Here is a 23,917-nt window from a genome sequence, read left to right as displayed (position 1 = left end):
TCTTTCAATTTTGCAGGAATGAATTTTATAAAAATGAGACCAGACAGGTGAAGAAAATTCAAGTAAACTACGAACATAAGAAAAATATAATTTTTTAAGAGTATCGGTATTTTGAAATGGTTTGCCTGTGCGTAGTATAAATCCTAGCGTTCTAAAAGATTTTTCAGTAATTCTATCGATGTGACGATTAAAAGTAAATTTTTCATCTAAGAGGATACCTAAATCACGCACTGTTTTGACAGATTTAATATTCGTATTATTTAATTTGTAATTGAAATCGATTGCACGGGTCTTTCTTTTGAATGTTATTTTTAGGCATTTTTCAGGGTTAAGCGATAGTTTATTATTTTTACAATAAACCGACAGTCTAGTGAGGTCCTCCTGCATTTTATGACAGTCATTAGTATTTATATATAATATTACATATATATATTTATATAATATTACATATTATAATATTACAATCAAGCAAACTTGTTTTTTTGCTTAGTATCGTTGCGTAGTCTAACTTAAATAAACTAGCTTACTTTTGAAGTACGTCGTTGATGCACAGAAAAAATATTGATTTTGCCATTTGTACGATTCAAGTTCACTTTTTAACATGATGCCTTAACACTAGCTAAATAAGTTTTTTAACTAGGTTGAAGAAAAATTTTTGATGTTGAAAGTTTTTTTGAGAGCCCTTAAAAGTTATTTGAAAAATTAAGTTTTCAGATTTTCTTATAAAATATTTTTTTTATTTGGAATTGAATCAAATAACTACTCAAAAATTTAAAGTAAACACCTAGTAAAATACACTATTCTGTCCGTATTTTAACATCTACATTCTTTCAATACTTCCTTCTGTTGATGTTTGTAAAGTTAAAGAGCTGAAACCTTTATTTGTGCGGGTAAAATGTTCTTCATCTCTGTTTTAATATGTTAATATTAACAGCTCCCCAGGGAGTTGAATCCAGTCCTTGTCTATAAAAAAATTGGACAAACTCGAAATATTACTGATAAATCAACCTAGTCCATGAAAAAGTATAGATATCGAAGAAAAATCATTTTCTGGCGTTGCCTAGTATGTAGGTGAAATAATTCAATTAGATGAATCTCACCCGCACAATTAAAGGTTTCAGCTCTTTAACTTCACAAACATCAATATATGGAAGAATTATAGGAATTCAGATGTTCAAGTATGGGCAGAATGGTGAATGTTACGCAGTGTGTAATGTGGCCACTAAAACCACCCAATGACAGATCATAAGCCCTGGAGATGCCTGGCTTCTAAATTCCCTTCTCTAAAATGTTCCTAATCTTTGTTGTAATATTTTAATATTAACAGCTCCCGAGGAGTTGAATCCAGTCCTTGTATATAAAAATTTTGACAAACTCAAAATAATGTTGATATATATACAATACTGAAAAACTTCCACATTAACAAGATTTATTTGCAGGGTCTATCTGTGTATATTTTATAATTATTATAATCTGATAATTTATGCAGCGCCATATTTGTAAAAATCACCTCAAGAATGTTGTATAATAAATAAATATCCCAGAACGTCTTGCAGCTACAGAGCTAGATAATAATAGGCATTGCAGCTACTGAGCGCATAGACGTTTGAAATTCCAGACCCCATTTACACAATTAAAGTATTTGATTGGTTATAACATTTAAATGTTGAAGCTTGATTACCAATCGTCTCGCAGCCCCAAAGCGCATGGACGGAGGAATTTCAAGAAATTTTAAATGATTTTAGTAAATTTACAAAAAAAAACATTAGGCAGAATAATAATTTGTCAAGTGTTCACGCCCAGAAGTAAATAATAAAAAAAAAACTAAATGAATGGAGCACCGTTACAACATTATGGTTAGCAAAATAAAGCAAGATACCCAACGGGTAGGTTTTGTAGATTGTCGGTAGTTACTGCCGGACATATGGCTAACAGGCTGTCTGCTGATTCCTGGAAGATGGAAGATGCACATGTTATGTGCCGTTACCACTCAAAATGGTTTGCTAGAGAATTACTTAAATTTGTAAGAAACTTTGGATGGCTACCTTGCACAATCAGTTAATAGTGACTTGTAACTCTTTACCTTAATATCGTAGATTTATTTCTTATAATTATATGAATCGAAATGTATCTTTATATATATATAATTCCTCTGTACGTGTGATGTCACTGAACTCCTTCTAAACAGCTTAACCGATTAACGTGCAGTTTTCAGAGAAATATAGATCTTTGCGCTGTGCGTGTTCTTAGATATTAAAATCATCATTCTAATGTGTAAAAAAGAAGTAAAGATTACAAATGTTTTTTCATCGATCTATCAGGGTTGCATTTGAGGAGAATGCATGTACAAAAAAAATGGAAAGATGTAATTTTTTGGTTTTTAAAAAAGTTTGTTTATAAATGTTTACAAACGGCATTTGTTTTTTGTGGATATCAATCAGATTCTTTCCTTAAATTCTTTATAATTTCTACCCATTTATTTCTTTTAACTGGATTTTTGGTAACACTTAAAAATATATATATTTTTTTAATGTATTCTTACATAAGTACACTCCTAGAACAGATACGTTATAAATAAGTTATTATAAATTAGTCAACAAAAAGTCACTACAATTTAATTTTCTTTTCACAAATAAATCATGTCCGTTTCTATTTACTTAGCCCTTACTTATAACCCTAGTATAAAGTTACGCCAGGCATGCTGGAAGAATAAGAAAGCGAATACCATACTTATTTTACAAATATTTATTTATTTATTTTGTTCATTAACGCCCAAAAGGCATTTACAAAAAATAAAAATGAAATACATGCTAACATACTAAATAATAAACAGAATATACAGAAACAATCTGTGTTATTTTTTAATTGTGTAATTAATGTGATTAGTTAAAAAGGATATGATAAAAAGTTTTACAAAGTAAAAAAAAAAAACAACAATAATAACAAAGGTATGCAAGAAAAAACAGTAAGCATATAAACAAAAAATGCAAAGATATAAGCTTATGAAATAAATTCTCTAAAGCAAACAATAAATAAAGTGTTACGGTAAGCAAGAAAGGCATTTTTAAGTTAAATTAATAAACAAGCAAGCATTTATTATCACGAAAAAATAAGAAATAAAAATATGTATCTATGAAATGCGTATTTGCCAATACTACAATGCAATTTGATATAATAGTAAAAAATAAAAAAACAAGTATAAGGTAATAAAAGTAAACAAGTAAGTATTTTTTTTTTAATTTATAGAATTGAATGGTCAATAATGGTTTGACGAGCAGCTACAAATAAACATGAAATTGTGGACTTATAAGATGGTAAAGAATTGGACAGAATGTCTGCAGCCGTTCCATAAGTGTTACCTAACCTATGCAGTCTCGGTATCAATGAATTGTTTTGTTGGTTGGAAGAAGTACTGGAGCAATGAAACAATAAAGTACTCCTAGTGTTGACCATAGGTACTCTAAAATTAATCAATTCAAGTATTTTTGGTGCGTCAAAAATAGAGTTTACAATTTTATACAGTACAATGAGATCATTAATAGTTCTTCTTTCAGAAAGTGTTATTAGGTTAAGCAGTGTTAATAAATAGTCATAATTCACATTTTGTATTGGAATGTTTAGTTTGTAGTTTATATATCGTAGAAATTTATGTTGAATGTTTTCTATATTATAAACATGAACATTATAGCAGGTTGACCATATTGATGAATTAAAATCTAAATTACTTCCTACAAGAGAACAGTATAATATTTTCAATGATCGGATGGACTTGAAATTTTTTGTTTTTCTCAAAATAAAGCCCAATATTTTTAATGCCTTACTTGAAATTTCATTAACATGATATACAAAAGACAATTTTTCATCAAAAAATACCCCGAATTCCTTTATCACTGATACTGTAGAAAAATTGACACCGCCAATACTGTAACAAAAAATGAGCGGTTTTTTTATTCGATGATAACGAATGATTTGATATTTATTAGTGTTTCAGTACATTTTATTTTATTTACACCACTCATCTAGAGAATTGAGGTTCTGTTGAACGGAAAAGCAATCTTCAAAGGTCTTTATCACCTTATATATTATAATAGGAATGGTATTCCCATTCGTATTTACCACAATGCCTAAATTGCAGGGGCGAATGCTCCTTATAATCGATTACATGCAGCTTACCATATTTTTTTGACATCGTAAGTAATTTTTCTTGGGTAAGTAAGTTTATACATTCCTTTATTCCATACAGCGACCAGTTGCGCCTCTACTGGCCAAAATTATTACTACTGGATTACACGAGATTACTCTGCTCACTTTAAAATCACTATATACACAAATACGTCTTTAACCTAAAACTTTAGAATCTCCTTCGAAAAATTACACTTGCGATTATAGTAAAATCTTGCAGCTTTCATTAATGCAATTTAGTCTTTCAATACTTTTTCATAAGGGCTTGTATTCTTTAAAATACATCAATATGACTTACGACAGTCTAAGGGAGGTGACAATATACGCACTCGTTATGTGTGAGAAAGAGATAACGAATATATTTTGTATGTCAACACGAACGTTACAATAATAAGTAAGTAATTGACAGTAATTGATCATACTTATGTTTCGGTGGTTTGAAAGTAAATTTGCATTAAAATAAATTAATATATTGATATTTTAATCGAAACAAATTGATATTTTAATCCATAATATAGCATAAATCCTTAAGTGGGTTTTAAAAAACAAAGATTCGCTAATTGATTTTTGATTGTAATTCGTTTTTGTGCATACGATGACAGTTGAATATTGTAGGTTATTCTTCAGTATCCATTTAAACTTTTAAAATTTAGTTAGAGTTATGATAAAAACGTTACTAGTGTATAGTGTTAAGAATAAATATATATGAAGAATTATAATATGTATAACTTACGTCGTTTTGTGAATAATAATGTGATATAAAAGTCGATGAAACAATGATTTTTAAAACGTAATTTATGTTTTGTTTGGTGAACTATCGTACTCGGTAAGGAAAACTTTAAAATCATTTAATTATTATCATTTATTAAGAAATAGTGTTTTATTTCAAGACAAGTTATAATAGTCTGACTTAAACAAAAATGCACTGGTGCGCTAATGAATTATCCAGTTTATTAATTACTTTTTCGACATGTAGCCCTAAACGCGAAATAGCTGCGCGGTTGGGTCGGCGCTTTCTAATGATGAAGGCGAGGGTTCAAGTCCACAGGGGTTACCAATTTTTTTTTGCAGTTATGTTTTTTTAAATCATATGTTTGTGCTACATTAGAAAATATTTTTACTGAAACTATTAGCCGCTGGAGCCATTTGTTAGGAATTATTTATTAAATATAAAATAGACTTGTTTTTTATATGCCATACTACCGCTATGGACATTTTATCAGAATTTTTACAGCTTACCAATTTAAAAACTCACCGCTCGCCACTGCTAGATTGCCTAGGCGTTACTTTATACCGAGTTTATGAGCAAGGCCCATTTTCTTGAAAATGAATTCGATTTTTCAGTTCTTGTAATCGAAGCAATTTTGTAGCACAAAATTAAGCTCAGACTTTGTAACAAAATAGAAACAAAATAAAAGCCGCGAGCTTTATTTCGTTTTATTGTCTACTCCTCATTTAGATCAAAGAAGAAATATGATTCGCCATAAATTCTTTTAAAAACAGGGACTTCTCTCGCGTTTTTATTCGGCAAAAAGAAGATAAATCGTCATCTCTGAGAAAGATTCATTTCTCAGGTTCTTTAAAACACGTCGTTTATTATTTTCGGGAAAACAAAGAAAAGACGGAACGGGATCGAAGTCAAATTAAATTACATACAGTGGTTCAAATACCTGTTTGCCAAATCGACCTCATTTTTCATTAAATCAAAATTAAACGTTCTTATGATCCGATTTCAGATATTCTACTTTGTTTTCATCGCAGTAATCCTGTGCATTTAAAAAATACAATTATAAAAATAAACATTTGATTCTAGAAATTGCTTTCTCTACTTGCGTAGAAAAGTTTAAAAATATTGTATGCTTTCCATATTATTGTAATTATTATTATTATGGATAACTTATACGGCGCCATTTTCGTAATAAAATACCTCAAGGGCGCTTTACGTAGTGATTCTATTGTTAAATTAATTTAATTGAATCTTTTAAATTTGTAATTGAATTCAAACAATTTATTTTGTTGTCATATGCTCCGGATTTATTTAAATGATTTAGAGAACAAGTGGGTTTTAAGTTTTTCCGAAACATCACTTCACTTTCACAGCCTCGCACCTCTGCTGGGAAAGCATTCCATGCCATGGGGCCTACAACCGCAAATGCGCGTTCACTAAATTTAGTGCGCTGTTTGCGTAGAGGTATAATAACTTTTCCTCTCGCCGTAGACGTAACTGATCCAAGCGTGAGACGCCTGTCAGCTAGTGCATCTGGAATGCATAGTTCCCTTAGATATTCCGGAGCAGAGTTGTGCAGTGACTTATACATTAGCCAACAGAGTTTGTATTCGACCCTCTGTGGAAAACGTAGCCAGTGTAGTTACCGAAGTAGTGGAGTGATATGACTGAACTTAGAGATTCCGAAAATAAGTTTAGCTGCGGCATTCAATACAGATTGTCATCGGATTACCGATAAAACCATCTAAATGACGAATTTAAGAAAAAAAATAACACCCTTTCCGACCTGAATTAATTTCTGTGGATGTAAAAGTAATGTTTTTTATTGAGCGTAGTAAATTAAAATTTACAGCACGTATTTAGAACACGAAAAAACAAAGCAAGTTTAACATATTTACAACTTAACGAGCGGACCCGACAGACGTTGTCCTGCCCAAACGTTAGCTTGCCTGCTATTAGCTTGGAAAAATACTTTTCATTGATTAGTAGGTACTTAGGTACTTGTTTATAGTTGAATTCCAAAACATAAAATGAATATTTTTTCAAATATGGCATTCTTTTTGCAAACGTCAAACTCCGGTCGTCTCACCAGCAAAAGGGTGTGTTTGTGTGTATTTGTATGAGAGTAAGTGTAGAGGTGTGTTTGTGTGAATTTGTGTGGGAGTAAGTGTTCAGATGTAAGTGTAAGCATCATTTAATAGCAAGTGAGCGCGTATCACTGCCAGGAGTCTTAATTTATCTTTAAATAAATTAAGGGGCATGTTAAAAATATCAATAAATGAAAAAAAAAGATGCAGTGTGCGGTATGTGGTATGTGGTAGGCAAGCCGTACTATATTTGTGTACGTCAGCATTTTTAGTTAATGTTTTTCATCGTGTTTTTGTTTCCTAATGTAATTTTGTTTATATTTTTTATCGTCTCAACTTTCGTCGGATATTTTATTTCTAACTGGCATGTTTTTTCATACAATTCCGTCGTAGAGGTGACGTAGGGTTATTTGAATATTAGTTTAATTACATTAACAAATTACAACAGGGATGGAGAATACCTTAAATAAGGGAATATGGAAGTCTAGGCTAGGGCTTATGACCTGTCATTGGCTGGTTTAAGTGGCCACTTTATACACTGTGTAACATTCAGCATTCTGCCCATATTTGAATATCTTTATAGATGTAAGAACATCTATATAGATGGAATATTCCTTAAATTCTTTCATCTGTTGATGTTTGTGAAGTAAAAGAGCTGGAACCTTTATTTATGCGGGTGAGATTCATCTAATTGAATTATTTCACCTACATACTAGGCAACGCCGGAAAATGTTATTTTTTCAATTTCTATACTTCTTCATGGACAAGGTGGATTTATCAACAATATTTTGAGTTTTTCCAAATTTTTGTAGACAAGGACTGGATTCAACTCCCTGTAGAGCTGTTTATATTAACATATTACAACAGAGATGAAGAACATTTAAGAGAAGGTAATATATAAGTCTGAGCATCTACAGGGCTTATGACCTGTCAATGGCTGGTTTAAGTAGCCACTTTACACACTGTGTAACATTCACCATTTTACTTATGTTTGAACATCCATATTTCTTCAATTCTTCCATTTGTTGATTAAAGAGAAGTTAAAGAGCTGAAACCTTTATTGTTGTGAAGAGATTCATCTGACATAATAATTTCACATACTAGGCAACGCCTGAAAACAATTTTTCAATTTTTAAACTTCTTCTTGGACCAGCTGGTTTCATTACAATATTTGAGTTTGTCCAAATATTCGTAGACAAAAGACTGGATTTCACCCCCTCGGGAGTCATTAGGATTAACAAATTACAACAGGGATGGAAAATACCTTAAATAAGGGAATATGGAAGTCTAGGCATTTACAGGGCTTATGACCTGTCATTGGCTGGTTTAAGTGGCCACTTTTTACTTTATTTTAATGTCTTGTATCCTTGATACGTTTGTTTTCTTTCCGGTTACCATTTTTGTTTATTTTATTGATTGATTAGAAGTCATTGGCATTTGGCAACAAGCCTGCCGATGTACAAATATGTGAGTATGGACAAAAAGTTAAATGAAATTAAAAGAAAAGTTATTGTGAACGTTTTGATGTAGGTAAAAGAAAAAGTGGTTAAATTTCCTATTAGTATTTGACTACCTACATCAACGAACAAACATGTTTTTTGTTCTATTCAAGCATAAATAAAAAAATGGTTAGTAGTTACATCCAATTGAAAGCTTCTGGCACAGTTCCAACTTGTCTTAGATCAAATTATCAAGAAGAGGGATAAGATTTCCGACAACAAGTTTAATTTACCAGAAAATTCACAAAGACAGTTTTTAAAGTACCACATAAAAGAATTCTGATTGAGAAAATTAATTAGATCGAAACATTTATTTTTCAATGTATTTATTCCTGCAAATACATACGTATTAACATATTACAACAGAGATGAACGTTTAACAGAAGTAAAAAAATAAAATAATACAACCTTCGGTCAAAGAGGATTGGCTTACTACTCGGTTAAAGTGTTCAATCTACTTCAATTGTCCACAAGGACAATCAGTAAGTACTCACAATATAAAATTGCTATTAAAAAATGGATAGTTTAAAAATTATCACATGGACAATAGTCATCATTCCTTAATTTAAACCTATTTAAGTAACACAACATTATTGGTACGTGTACTTGTACAAATCTGGATTTTCTCCCAAGGGGGAGTAGGTATATATTTTTATTTATAGATGGCTCTCCAACTCGCTTGTGGATGGTTTCTCAAATTCATAACATAAATACAAAAATCAAAAATGTTACCGGTGTGGATATTCGCTAATAAGCGGAATGGGGAATGTTGTAGTACTTAAAGTGGCCACTTAACCCAGCCAATGACAGGTCATAAGCCCTGTAAACGCTCGAATATCCGTAATCCTGAATTTGAAAAAAATTCTACCTCATCTCTGTAGGGATATAAATAAAACTATTTAATTAACTTCTCATAACTCCGTGTCCGGTAAAAATTTGGGTCGTTTCAAAAGTACTTTGGTGATGACGACGGAAGTTTGCTGCAATAGCCAGCCAGCCAGTGGGTGAGATTTATCCAATTGAATTATTTCACCAACTTACTAGGCAACGCCCGAAAATTTAATTTGTTTAATTTCTATACTTAACGAATCAGGAGGATTTATCAACAATATTTTGAGTGTGTCATAATTTTGTGGACAAATATTGGATTCAACTTCCTGAAATGCTGTTAATATTTACATATTTCAACAGAGATGAAGAACATACATATATATTTATGAACTTTAATAATAAAACTGAAACTTTAACAAAAAGTGTACCTTGATTACATTATTCGTATGTAAAATATATTTAAGGCTTGTATTAAAACTAAAGTATTGGCTTACTTGAGCTTTGTATGTTTTTTGGTCCTTACATCGAATTGCTTGATCCCCGAGACAGGCTATATAAGCCACAGCGTGCGGTATAAAGCTTTGTTCTATCGTACCCGATATAAGTGCTGTTGCCAGGGGTCCTGTAGACAAACAAAACAACACTTAAGATAACCAAATCACAAACCCAGTCACACAAAAAACAGCAACTTAAATAATAATCTCTGTTATCACACATATCGTGGTTATACAAGTAAAAGTGACTATTTACAAAAATGACGAAATTTAGATTACTGACTTTTTGACATCGCATTAGCATAATGCTTAATTTGTATGAATGCCAAGTCGATCCGACACTCCAGAAAAAAAAAATTAAAATACGTGACCATTTGATAGAAGCTCATAGATTTTTGACAAGTAAAACTGACCAACACACATAGTCACTTATATCAGTAAATTTAAGATCCAAAAAATTGATCAAGTAACAGTTAGTCAACTTTACTTGTAGGTGATGTCACCAGTAAAGAGTTAGTTATAGTAAGTAGTTAGTAGTTAGTAAGTTTTGTATATTTGATTATGTGTGATTCTTAATTTGTATAATTTATAATTGAAAAATTATTTCTGATTATTTTTTCTTTATTCTTTGGAATTTGATTTTTTATTACATTAATCTTTTTTTTCTTGATTTTTATTCTATGTCATAATAATTTGATCTATTTAATTTACTTTGTATTTTTATTGTTATTTATTGTGGCTTGACACGGCATAGCCTTAAAAGCCTTAATAGGTTCATAAATATTTAATTTTGTAATTTTGAATGAATAAATAAATAAATAAAGTTTGTTTACGTTTTGTATTTGACAGATACGCTTTTTTTTATAAAAAGTTCATTAATAAGATTTTTTTTTTAGATTACTACGTAACACTTCTTAATGGCGTAAGTATAGCCTGTGAGCTCGCCAATACATGACAGATGACATTAACATAACCATAGAAAAACATAGCAGTTGAGCTCTCAGAAGTAAAGCAACGTGAATGCAGCAATGCTTGAACTACATGTCAATAATATTCTAATAATAAATAATATTATTTGGCCATACGGAACTTTAAAGCACACCTTGGTTTAATTACTAATAGTATTTTATCGGTTAGGTAGGTGTATTTAAAAAAATGTTGCGTACCTGAAAAAAGCACAAAAATTTATGTTTTTGTAAATGATGTCAGTAGCGACACTCAGAGAGTGGCTTTGTGACGTTTTGACATTTTTTATAAGAAATTCATGGCGTAGCCGAAATACTGTTATAAAAACGAGGATGTTTTTGTTGATTGACGTTAGCAGGTGCTACCCAGGGGCGACTTTGTGACGTGAGAAATTATTTAAAAAAAGAGGTTTATGGCGTAGCCGAAATATTGTAATTAAAAAGAGGATGTTTTTGTTGATTGACGTTAGCAGGCGCTACCCAGGGGCGACTTTGTGACGTGAGAAATTATTTAAAAAAAGAGATTTATGGCGTAGCCGAAATATTGTTATTAAAACGAGGATGTTTTTGTTGATTGACGTTAGCAGGCGCTACCCAGGGGCGACTTCATGACATGATGAAATTATTAATTTAAATATTTTTTTTCATTTTACATAGCGTAGCCGAGATAAGAAATTGCGTGGTGTTTCGAAATTTAACCGTGTTGGTAGCCGCCTAGTTACAATATTATTTTTGAATAACTCCTGTTTTATAATGTTTATGTATTTATCGCTATAAGAATTAAACTAAAGATAGTTTTTACTTTTAATCGCTATCCGTTTTTTTAAATTATGTTTGTAACACTCAGTTATATTTATTTTTCAAGTATTCAATATTATTTTTGCATCTTAATTAATATTGTTAATATAAAGCGTATTTTTATTTATTCGAATTTACTAGACTGTTTTTATTACAAAAAATAAAAATGCATATTTCTCTATGTATTTTTCTGTTATAAACAGTCTATTAAAATAATACACATCAAATTTCCATTGTCTGTTGATTTTATTTGCAATCTTCTTTTTTTTCGATGGTCAAAACTCTAGGAAATTCAAAGACAATACAATTTTTACTGTCATATATTGGCGAGCTCACACGCTATACATAGCCCTTCTTAATTATGTGTGCATTTTAATTTATTTTGTATTTCTGTGTTTATTTAACCTTCATAAATATTTTTAAAAATAAATTATTAAAATAAAATATCCCGAAAACATAATTTTTAGTTGTAAAATAAAATACTACCTTATACTTATAACAAATATTCAAAGAACGAAACAAAAATCTGCTAAATTTCATGTCAAATTTTAGAGGTGAAATTGACTAAGTTTTTCTTTTTTTAATACAAAAGTAACAGTGTTTTTTAAAAACATTTAAACTTAACATTAAAGTTAAAAGTACCGTGCATATAATGTAAAATTACTAATTGCCTGCTTGATAAACCTGATTTTGTCACTTGCTCCATTTCTATTGTATTCCCGCGATATGCGTAACCTGTTTATGGGATTTCTGAATAATAATTCAGCTTGTATGTCTGTACCGAAAATTCATACACAAAATTAAAAATACCCAATACGAAAATCTCAAAATTCTGTGGCTTAAATCTACAAGAACCAATGTCGTAAATCGTTATATTATGGGAGAGTGATTGTTTACCCGTTTTGTGGCATAATAATGAACTGTTTGACGTCTTTGACAACAAATATAATCACAAAACATCACATCACATGTATGTGTCTATAAAATAGTTTAATAAACGAGTTTCGTAATTGACATCGACCCTCTACAAAACGGTGCCAAGAAAATATGAAATCTGACATTGGCCCTTTTAGATACAAACCACAGAATCAATTAATCGTATAATATGAAAATGTCACATTTTGTTACGTTTTTAAAGTAATAAAGGTCTATTAAATACTGTCCAGTACAAAAGACAAAAGCAAAATAAATATTTTTCAATTTGTAATTTTGAATTCCCGCAAAAACGGCCATTCCATTGGCCACGTCCCTAATACATAACGATTCATGTTTATTTGTTCTAGGCCATTGAAATTTATTTAGAACAATATAACGAACCTTGACATCACTACAACCAAGGCCAAACGCGTCGCGTTTTTCTCCAGATATTTCTCCACAATATCCATTTTGGTTATGAAAATACAATGAATATTCTCAATCCAATTCTTATATTTTTATGGGTATTGGTAATTTGTGATATTTTCCTATTTTGAATTCTGTTCCTACGGTTTTTCTGTAAATACATTTAATTTTATAATAAAGATACCAGTCTCGGAGATATCCCAAAAGAAATTAAATCGGTCACTCATTCCCTTTCCGCACCTAACGATGCATAGGGTACTTTCATCAATCACAGCGTATCTTATTTATTTATTTTCAGTTGACAGACTAAAATGGTAGTTTCTCTAAGAAATGAATCATATGATCACCGTTTAAAAGAGCTCGGGTTAAGTTCACTAGAAGAGCGGAGGCAGCGTGGTGGCTTGGTTGAAACGTCCAAAATATTAACTGAGGAAAATAATGTACCCAAGTTGAAATCAATGTTCACTATGAATGAAAACCGCCATCTCAGAGGTCATTCGTTGAAACTAAACACTACCTCCTTCTCATCCAACTCCAAGAAGAACTTCCTAAAAACCGAGTTGTGGAGAAATGGAATGGCCTTCCCGAGAAAGTGATTGGTGCTAGTTCAGTTAATGTCTTCAAAAACCACCTAGATGCACACATCAATTTATAATAACATATTTCAACAGAGATGAAGAACATTTAAGAGAAATCTAGGCATCTGGCATATGACTTGTCAATTGCTGGTTTAAGTGGCCACTTTACACACTGTAACATTCACCATTCTGCCCATATTTGAGCATCTATTTCCTTCAATTCTTTCATCTGTTGACGTTTATTTTTTTTTATTTTTTTATTCAGAAAACATACAGTCATATTAAATAAGTATTAAAAACAACAATTTTTTAACATAAAAAGACCAACTAAGTTTTCATAAATTTAAAAGATATTAACATTAAATGTGACAAAAAAATAAAAAATAAAATAAATAAGAATTTTAAGTGAGAAAAGAATGATTGTTGACATTTGCGTTTTTCATGGAGATAATAAATTAAAATAAATAAAAATACCGAAAATACACTCCGAGCCATCCACGCACACACATGAACGCACATATAAAACATACACAAACATATACATTACATGCGGCACATATACATAGCATAAACCACTCAAGATGCAATGAAGTTAATAATTCAATTAGATAAATCTCACACGCAAAAACAAAGGTTTCAGCTCTTTGTCAGAAATAGGCTGCTCGCATTTACGGTAATAGAATAAAACAACGTGTAAAAGTGTGTCTGCTATTAGAATCGAGGCGCCTACTGTCTTCTGGTGTCGACCAAACTGGGGAATTCGACCCCGGCACCAACCGACGTAATTGTAAATAGGCGTAAAACGACGTTTACCTGTATATATATTATGAACACCAATAATCACAAAACATAAATTAAAATTGTCAAAATTAAATTTCTAATTATTGAAAGTTATTAAAATTTAGATTAATTTTAATTAAATCTAATTCAAAATAGACGTAATTTATACAATTAAAAAAAAATTAACTTAAATATTTATAATTTATTAACTGTCTCGCAGTAAGTCTTATTTTTTTCTTAATCATTTTTTGAAACATGAAGATTAGATGATGTGTCTTACGCTTCAGGTGCCAGTCCAGGAACAATGAAATATGTATGTGTAAAAACACCCTTTTAAATTAATATTTTATGACAACCATGTCAGGTATAGAACCCGAGACCTCTTGCATGGTTGGCAAACGCGCTAACCACTACATCACAAGACAGACAAACCGGTCACTGGTTATTCCAAAATAGGTATCACTCGTCTTTTATTTCTTTAATAAATTACTTTGAACTTCCGCTAAGAATGATTTTTACTAACTTTTTTGAAGTTCTATTCAGACTAGTAATTTAAAATTGTATTTTTGTAATGATTTTTTTGACGATTTTAAACAGTGTCTAAGTACAAAGTAAGAAAAACATGCTTTTGAAAACACCGTTATTAAATGTTTTAAATTAGCAGTTTGTTTTCGAAAAGATGACATAGAACTTTGTCATTATTTTTTTATTTTTTGTTTATTTATTGAAGTCTACAGTCATATTTCATATGAGTGACACAGTTTTAAATAGTGTATTTGTTGCACAAAAATCCATCATTAAAATAAAACTCAGAGTCCCGATACAGACATCTACTAAAAAAATATTCCATAAATCACAACTTATGACACCAAAACAATTAAAAACAATACTCACTTATATATTCAAAAACTACTCTTACTCAAATTAAAGACATAACCTCCACAATACATCACATACAAATATAATCACGAGATCCTCAACACATAGAGAACTTAAACAAATACAAACTAATACCACTTTCGGACAAAGGGATTTTGAGTATTATTCAATTAAAATCCATAACCTACTTCCACTATCTATTAAAGCAATTAGTATTGAGAAAATGTTTAAAAAGGCTATTGAAAAATGGATACTGGATCTACGTAGAAGTAAAATGGATTGTCTCATTCGCCCATACCAATACTGAATCAACTGCTCCACAACTGTATAGCTTATGTTAGGTTTTCGTTATTTTCATTGTGTGTTTTGTAATATAAATAACATAGATGTACATAAATACCTTGTTTTTAAAACTGTCTGAATATTTGTTAATTATGTTTATTTTTTAAGTTAGTCTTCTTTGTTTATTCTCAAATGTAATTTCAAAAAACTAAATTGTTAAGTGTCCTCGGCACGGGAAACCCCAGTGACGTAACATTATTTTTATTATTAATTATAGTATGGAAGCGAAAAATATGAATAAATAAATAAATATACAATAATAAGGTAATAATATAATAGGAACTTAAAACTAGACTTAAAATGATCTCAAACTTATAATTATCAATATACGTAATGTGTCATAAATAAATTCATATTACAAAAGAATAGAATTTGGAAATCCATAAATAAAATGTTTGTACATATTTACCATTGTAAATTTAAAATAAAATGAAAAAATAATATTGTATCTATTCATCACTACTCACTAACGGTGACAATGCCTGCATGCTGTCGCTGATTTCCCTTTTGAATTTATTATTATTCAAAATGAATATATCACTCGCATTGGGTCCATTAATATTATTATATAAGTTGCATATTCTATAAATGCACGAATTTTTTGCTGCATTAGTGTTTACATCGGTGCAATTAAATAATTTGGTGTGACGGGTGCGTTTAAAAGGTACATGGAAATTAATTAAACTTAGTAAATTAGGGCAGTCAGTAATACAATTTAAAAGCTTAAATAGAAACATTAAGTCAGCAATTTGTCGTCTATTATCCAAGGAATTTATTTTAAAAGGTACTCTCGCTTCATTATAATTATTGAATTGGTAATTATTTATGTATGAAAGACATTTAATTTATTTATAATGGACTTTTACTTCTTTTTTTTTTTTTTTTTACTGATAACAAATAAAAATACAATATTACAACTAAATACAATTTCTTACATAATTCAAATACATATATTTACATTAACGTTTCCCATTACGTAAAAGAAATAAACAATTCTTGTGTTCATAATGGGGAGCGACGTCTTACAATAGTTTATTTTATTTTAATTAATATATTTAGGATAACATAAATAAATTACAAAAAAGATATAAACGATGTTTTCAATTAGTGTTAGATAAAAAAGAATTATAGATGTAATTTTTTACTTCTTTCTTAAATAAATTGTATTCCTGACTGTACTTTTTATTATCTTTGTTCATTCAAAAAAAGATTCCTCTGTAAGTATAATGATGTTGTGCAGTAGTTGTTTTTAATTTAGGAATTAAGATATTACCACCTGTTCTAGATCGCGTACTTACGTTTTGAGACCTAGAAATACTACTTTTTATTTTATCTTTGTGTATTTGAAGCAAAAAAATATTTTTATATAGCAATTTTATATCTTAAACCTTAAGGTTTTTAAATAATTTAACAGTGGGAAAAGTAGACGGTTTTTTCAAAATAACTTTTATAATTAATTTTTGTATTTTTTATTGTTAATTATTATGGCTTGACAAGGACACAGCCTAAAAAGCCCTTTTAAGTTCACTTATATTTAAACGAGTGTAATTTTGAATGAGCAAATAAACAAAACAACGAACCGAAAAGCGCAAAAAATAAACAAAGTTATGCCTTTTATTTTATTGAACACTTATTTTAATAAACTCGTTAAGTTTAACGATAAATAAATAATTTTGGGCGTTTTTAAGTGACTTTAAGTCATTTAAATTTTATTCGGTTTTGGCCAAAACCAGCGAATTAGGACTTCTGCTCTACACCGACCACTAATATACACTTTCTTTCGCACTTTCACCCATTTAATCTTTTTGACCATGAGTTTAAAATGAAAAACAAACAAATTAAAAACATTTGCCACTGGTGTTTTAATTTTTGTTTAAGTCAACCTTTAAAGCACCTTTTACCTGAAACATTTCTTTCAAGATTTCAGCATGCTCTGAATTCATTATAAATGTGTACACAATCAAAATCCACCCTCCTTTATTATGAAGTAGCACCATTAAACCAGTGTTAGTCCAGACGTGCCCATATTTTGTTCTACCCCGAAACTTTCACATCCTTAAAAATCTGAGAACTCCTGAGCAGTTACGTCCTGCAAAGTTCTTCGCGAGAAATGTTCGAGATTGTTTGGCGCCTTACAAAGTTTTATATTATCATTTTTTAATACTTTCAGGTCAGAACTTATAACCAAAGTGGCTACCGACCATGTTCCAGAATATTGAATATATGTAGTTGGATTTTGCAAAGCATCAAGCGACAATTTTTCATTAGTTACACTACTATATTATGAGTTTTTAAAGTTTCGCCATCATTCCATATCCGATTTCTAAATGGAGAATTATGCTGTCTAAAACAGTCTCCAGGCGTCTTTGTCAGATGCCGGCTCTAATGCGAACCCCCAAGTCAGGTTCGCGTCCCGTAGTTCTGACATGAACCAGCGACGAACAGTCAGCAGCGCACGTCAAGGACGTCGAGAACCTGATGCGTTCTAAAGTAGTCAACGTAGTTAAGAATTGTATGTAGTATATGGCCCAGCCAGCCGTTTCGCCTCCGCTTGATGACAGTTGTTACCAGATTTTGCTGCTTTCCTTATCTTATTTCAAAATTATTTTAGACACATCAGCCACCGTTCAGGCTGGGCGTGAAATATAGTTCCTCTTTCAAATCGTAACTTAAAATTCTAAAATAAATTGTTAACTGTTCAAATACATTGAGTTAGTGTTTATAAGTAGTGAATGTGTTGACAAAAATTGGAAAAGGAAGAATATTCATTTGCTTGCATTGTTTTACACTTTATTCTTACCAAAATATGTGACAAGTAGTGAACAACATAAACCTTTATACAACCGTTTAAGAATGTATTCATTTGTGACTCGAAAGTACCCAAATGTAACCATATAGAACACTACACTCCCCCCTCCTTTTTAGTCTCATAGTTGCTAGCTATCACACTAAAAAAACCATCTACATATACAAAACATGTGCTGGTTCGAGTAATTAGCGACCACCATTGCAGGAGACTGCTGCGAAACATTACATAGATTTACGAAACATTTTGTCAAGATGCGTATTAAAATTAAATGGTAAGATTTTTTTTTTTTTAGTATCCTTTAGTAAAATACATGCCTCCACTTTCCATTATGTTGTATCTCAACTCAACAAATGGCCCTTGGCCTCATAGTGTTAGGGATACATTATTATTTTTGTAATTTGTACCTTTATATGTATCAATAAATAAAAAATAAAATAAAATAATGCACATACATTCAGAGAGTCTAAAAGGTTCATGATAGTAGACACATGTTCTTGTTTGAATCGTTATTTGTAAATTGAATTTAGGAGATTTGTATTATTTATTTTTTTAAATATTTTTTTCTACAATAGTTTTTATAACTATATTTAAAATTTAACTGTCATAAAACGGGGTTATTTACAAAGGTAGGCCAAAGTTATTGTTTTTTTGATTTCGCTATTCTAATAGCAAAAATGACTTCGTCTTGTGTCTTCGGATTGACTTAGAAATTAAAAAAAATTTTTTTTTTTAGATACTTTTAGTGTTTCTGTGAGTAAAAATGTTATCTTTTTTTTCGTAGTTTTATGAACTTTATTTAGTCTTTCACTATTAAAATAACCAAAACACGCCTTCAATTTGACAGAATAATAGTTGTCGTAAGGGGGCACCTGGGCGGGAACACCAAACTCTGCACTCGCGCTACAAATCGTGCTCCAGCCATTTAACTGATTGCTCGCGTTTAGGCATATAATCAATATGAATCAAAATTGGAAAATATACAAAATATTATGTTAGACGCTATACGTGATAGCAAAGACAGTGCGTTACCAACTTACGGAGAAGTAATTGAGTTTTAAAAGTAGACAAGATATGGCTTAATAGGCACAATAAATATTAATTATTTTCGAAAATAGCTGACCTTGTACCAAGCAAAAAAAATGGCACTAAAATATAACTATTGCATCCTTTTCTCCTGTGTAATACCTTTATTCATTTTGCAGAGAAGTTTAAATATATCAATTTATTTATTATATATACGGCCTGAGCCAATTACAATAATTACATGAGGAAACATGTACACAAGAAACTGAATAAAAATAACATAAAACTATGTAGCAAAGACAAACAAGACCAATTAAATTATGATAAACAATATATTTAAAAACACGATAAAAATATAAGACTTCGAGCAAAACCATGCTAATTTATCTTCATTTAACACTGTTTAAGTGGCGAAGAGATCCAGAAAAAGCCAGAAGTTCTATCCCAAAGAATTTCAAATTGTCTGACGAATTGACTAGTCAACATATTTTGGCCATTGGGCATTAAAACAAAAATTACTCTTAGGAGATTAAATAAGTCAACTAGATTTCGACTTCTGGTGACATGGTTGGGAACATAAAAAGAAGTTGATCGCAACAGAGATGGGACATCACTTATAGTTTTAAGTAGGTTAAACATGTATGTAAGGTTCATCTCAGTTCTACGGTTCTCCAATGAAGACAGGTGAAGAGATTGCTCTATTTCAAAATAGGAAGTATTACACCTTTGAAATCCGAGTTATCATGTCACTTTTCTTAGAAAACAGTGTTAGACAGACTCGATATGGTAAATATGAGTCCTATAGAATGGAAAGCAAATTGGAGATGCATATTCTAGATAGGGTCGAACTAGTAAGCAATAAAGAGTTTTGATGGTATTCATATTTCTTAAGTTTTTCGTTATTCTATTGATCAAACCAAGAAGTTGGACAGATAGTTAGAGTTTACGATATTATCAATGTGTTCACAATAGGAGAGTTTACTATCTAAAGCAATTTCAAATTTTTTTATTGACGAAACCATTGAAAGGGAAATATTTTTTAGTTAGTGGTTGAATTGTATGGGTGTTTTTCGTCACGACAAGGATGTTATTTTACATTTGTAAACGTTGTTTTGAAGACAGTTGATGTCATACGTTTCACTTAAATAATCAATATTCTGATATAAAAGAAGACAATAATTGGGAAATTCAAAAATGTCATAATATACTATTATGTTTGTAAAAACCTTTAAAATTGCACTCTTAGATAGCGAAGAAAAACCTAGAAGAATTATGTCGCGGTAATAAAGTGTTCTTTGGCAACTCGCCTTATAAAAGCAGATAGGGTCAAAGCACCAGTAAATGATCACCCCCCAGTAAATAACCATTGGTTAATAAAACACAATATAATAAGAATCGCTACATGTGTCCAGTCAAAAAACTTTTAACACTAAAAACTATGACTGGCGGACACATCTTTTGGTAAAAAACAAATCTATCAATTTTGAACTGTGAGTTGTCAAAAGGTAATAGTGCGTCTTCCCGTTATTGTTCTGAGATTGATGGTGTTTTTATAAGAAAGGGTGTGGTAAGTGTATTATTTTATGCTATTTTTTATACAATTATTTGAATATATCCATATTCTAATGTTTTAGGGCGTTTTATAATTTTATGACGTAACTAAATTTGAGTATAATTTTTACTTGAGTAGTAGTAGTCTTTCACTGGTGATTCAACTATTTTTTTAGGGTAATATTAATTATAATTGTAAAGCTAGGGTTTCTTAGGACAGCGGTGCCCGTATTTTAACGGCCGTAGTGAACGGTGATGCAGTGGACAGCCGTCGTAAAGGTGACTAGAGTGTAGTTTTCTAGGAAAACGGTGTTATCAACACCATTTAACACCGTTTTCCTAGGAAACCACTCTCTAATCACCTTTACGACGGCTGTCCACTGCATCACCGTTCACCACGGCCGTTAAAATACGGGCACCGCTGTCCTAGGAAACCCTAGCTTAATACTCGTATTTAAATTTTAAAAAAGTACTTAGAAAAATTTATGTGTTTTTTATTGTTTTTTTTTATTTTGTACGCTTAAATAATAAAAATTATACCTTTAATGTGAATTTTATTACAAACTGAACCTTAAACGGTCATTTATTAGTGCTTTGACCCTACATCAATTCCTGTTATGCTCCTATTATGCAAACTGTCTGCGTAAAAGTAAAACATCTTAATTGATTGACGAACATAAAAAATACAATAGAAGCACAGGTGTACCATAACTGCAAAATCAAAAGTTTCGAGAAAAACCCCCCTAATAAAAATAATATTTATAAGAAAAGCTTTTTTTTCAATTCAATAAATTTCTTTTTTAGAGGCTTTTCAGCAGTTGGAAAGTCCAAAAGCTCGCAAAATGCGGAAAGAAAATAATGCTTTTTCTGGTTTTGTATTTATAAACAAACTTTGAAGTCGCCGCGCCGTTTGCTAAAACTTTATAAATACAAACATAATAAAATACATTTTTTTTTTATATTCTATTATTAAAAAAATTTTGTGTTTTTTTTTGTAATAGTCAGCGCGTTTACCTACCATTCAAGAGGTCTCGGGTTCGATTCCCGACATGGTTGATATAAAATATTTATTATAATGTCTAGGTATAGGTGTCTGACGACACCAGTCTGACGATGTCAGTCACGACGAAACCCGATCACTGGTAAAAAAAATATAAATAAAAGTGGAATTAAATTATAATATATAATAATTAACTATTTTTATTATTATAATTAAAATGCAGTTCCACCAAGAAATGTCAGTAGAAAAACTCAATATTTTAAAATATTTATTTCAAAGGGTGTTTTCATAGTCCCTGGACTGGTACCTGAAACGTAAGACTGATCATCTTACCTTCATGTAACAAAAAAAATATATGATCAAGATACACTGCGATTAGTGTACCAATGCAGTGCCCTATGCACCATTAGGTGCGGAAAGGGTAGGATGATTACTGTTTTTCGTATTTAAATGTTTGTATTTTTTTTTTTTTTATAAACCGACAGCTAATTATAACAAAAAATTTTTTTAGACAAAAATATTCAGTCACTTATTAAACATAGAGGTGAAAGTAATGTGCCTTTTTTTCATTTATCATTTTATCCTATCATATTGTTAAAATAAAAACAGTTAATTATATCTTTGAAGATTATCACTAATGCCTTGATAATACTGGTATCCAAAAAAGTTAAAAAAATAATTTTCTAAGCTAATATAACAACTTTAGGGTTATGTAACGGTTCGAGCAAAAACGATTTTTTCGGTATATGTTATTGTGTATTTCTTTTCATTTGAATATTTAAAAACTCAACTTTAACTACTATTTTATTTGATTTTTTTTATGTAGTTAATGCCTGTGAAAAGAGAGAAATAATGGGTATTTTCTAAAAAATTTCAACAATGAGGAAATTCAGTGTTTTTTTTTGCTTTTTTTATTTATTAATAAAATAACGAACTAAGCCAATTTTTTTAAACATTATTTTTAAATATTGTATTTTTTTTTTTTTTATTTATTAAGAAAAAACAACAGTTGTCATATAATATAAAAAAAAGTACATACATGCAGTTAAAGTTTTTCACAAATATAATGAGAAAACATGTTACACATTTGTATTCCTGAAATAACTCCGCGTGTGACATCAGAGGTTGTTCTATGACAGTTCTTCCGATTGGTTCGTTTACGGTGACCAAACCGGATGTCCTTCTTAGCTCTCATATCATTGGATGGTTCATATAAACCAGTGACGTCATTCAAAGTAGTGCATTTTTATTAAAATGTTTTTTTTTTTTCGTACATTTGTAAGAAATTTTGCTCATACAATTTAATGCTCTAATTTTTACCGCGCGCAAGAAAACATATTTTTTTAATCCAATTTCCTCATTCAAAGTCAATACAAAGATGTTGCCTAATATTTATGAAACTTTTTATGCAGTTATAAAACGTCATCATCATCATCATCATTCCCTTTCCGCACCTAATGATGCATAGGGAACTGTATTGGTTCACAAATCTCAGCATATCTCGAACAATTTTGTTACACGAAGGTAAGGTGATCAGTCTTACGCTTCAGGTACTAGTCCAGGGACTATGAAATATTTTAGTGTGAAAACACCCCTTTCAATAAATATTTCGTATCAACCATGTTGGCGGCCTCATGGTGTAGTGGTCAAGACGCTTGATTCACACACGAAAGGTTCCGGGTTCGATTCCCGGTGAGAACACATAAATTAAATGTGATTTTTATCAAGCCTGGGTGTTCGGTGATGTAATTCACCACTGACATTGGGCCTCCTGGCCTGTTGTAGTGCAAAAAAAATATAAAAAAATGTCGGGAATCGAACCCGAGACCTCTTGTATGGTAGGCAAACGCGCTGACCATTACACCGACACAATAATATTGTTAATTTGTTACTTTACTGATTTTTTTATTTGATTTTCGCGTTCAAACATTACACTACGAGACCGACAAAAAAAAACGTCATTATGCCTAAATTTTTTAATAATTCCAAAAAACAAAACGTTAATCTCCATACATTGGTGGCTCACCTTAT

At 30.6% G+C, this 23,917-nt stretch overlaps 1 protein-coding gene across 1 annotated transcript in view; it reads right to left on the bottom strand.

Annotated features, from left to right (window-relative positions):
• The window catches only part of LOC148284321 (alkaline phosphatase-like), an 89,072-nt gene that overhangs the window by 6,369 nt on the left and 58,786 nt on the right, over positions 1 to 23,917 (bottom strand). Inside the window, exon 9 of the mRNA XM_088241540.1 lies at positions 9,821 to 9,948. Coding sequence (XP_088097666.1) covers positions 9,821 to 9,948 — 128 coding nt within the window. The remainder of the gene's footprint in view (positions 1 to 9,820; positions 9,949 to 23,917) is intronic.

Source organism: Micrasema longulum, unplaced genomic scaffold, assembly GCF_059751315.1.
Source record: "Micrasema longulum isolate JH-2025_06_02 unplaced genomic scaffold, ASM5975131v1 h1tg000131l, whole genome shotgun sequence".
NCBI lineage: Eukaryota > Metazoa > Arthropoda > Insecta > Trichoptera > Brachycentridae > Micrasema > Micrasema longulum.
This window is presented reverse-complemented; position numbering and strand designations above follow the sequence as displayed.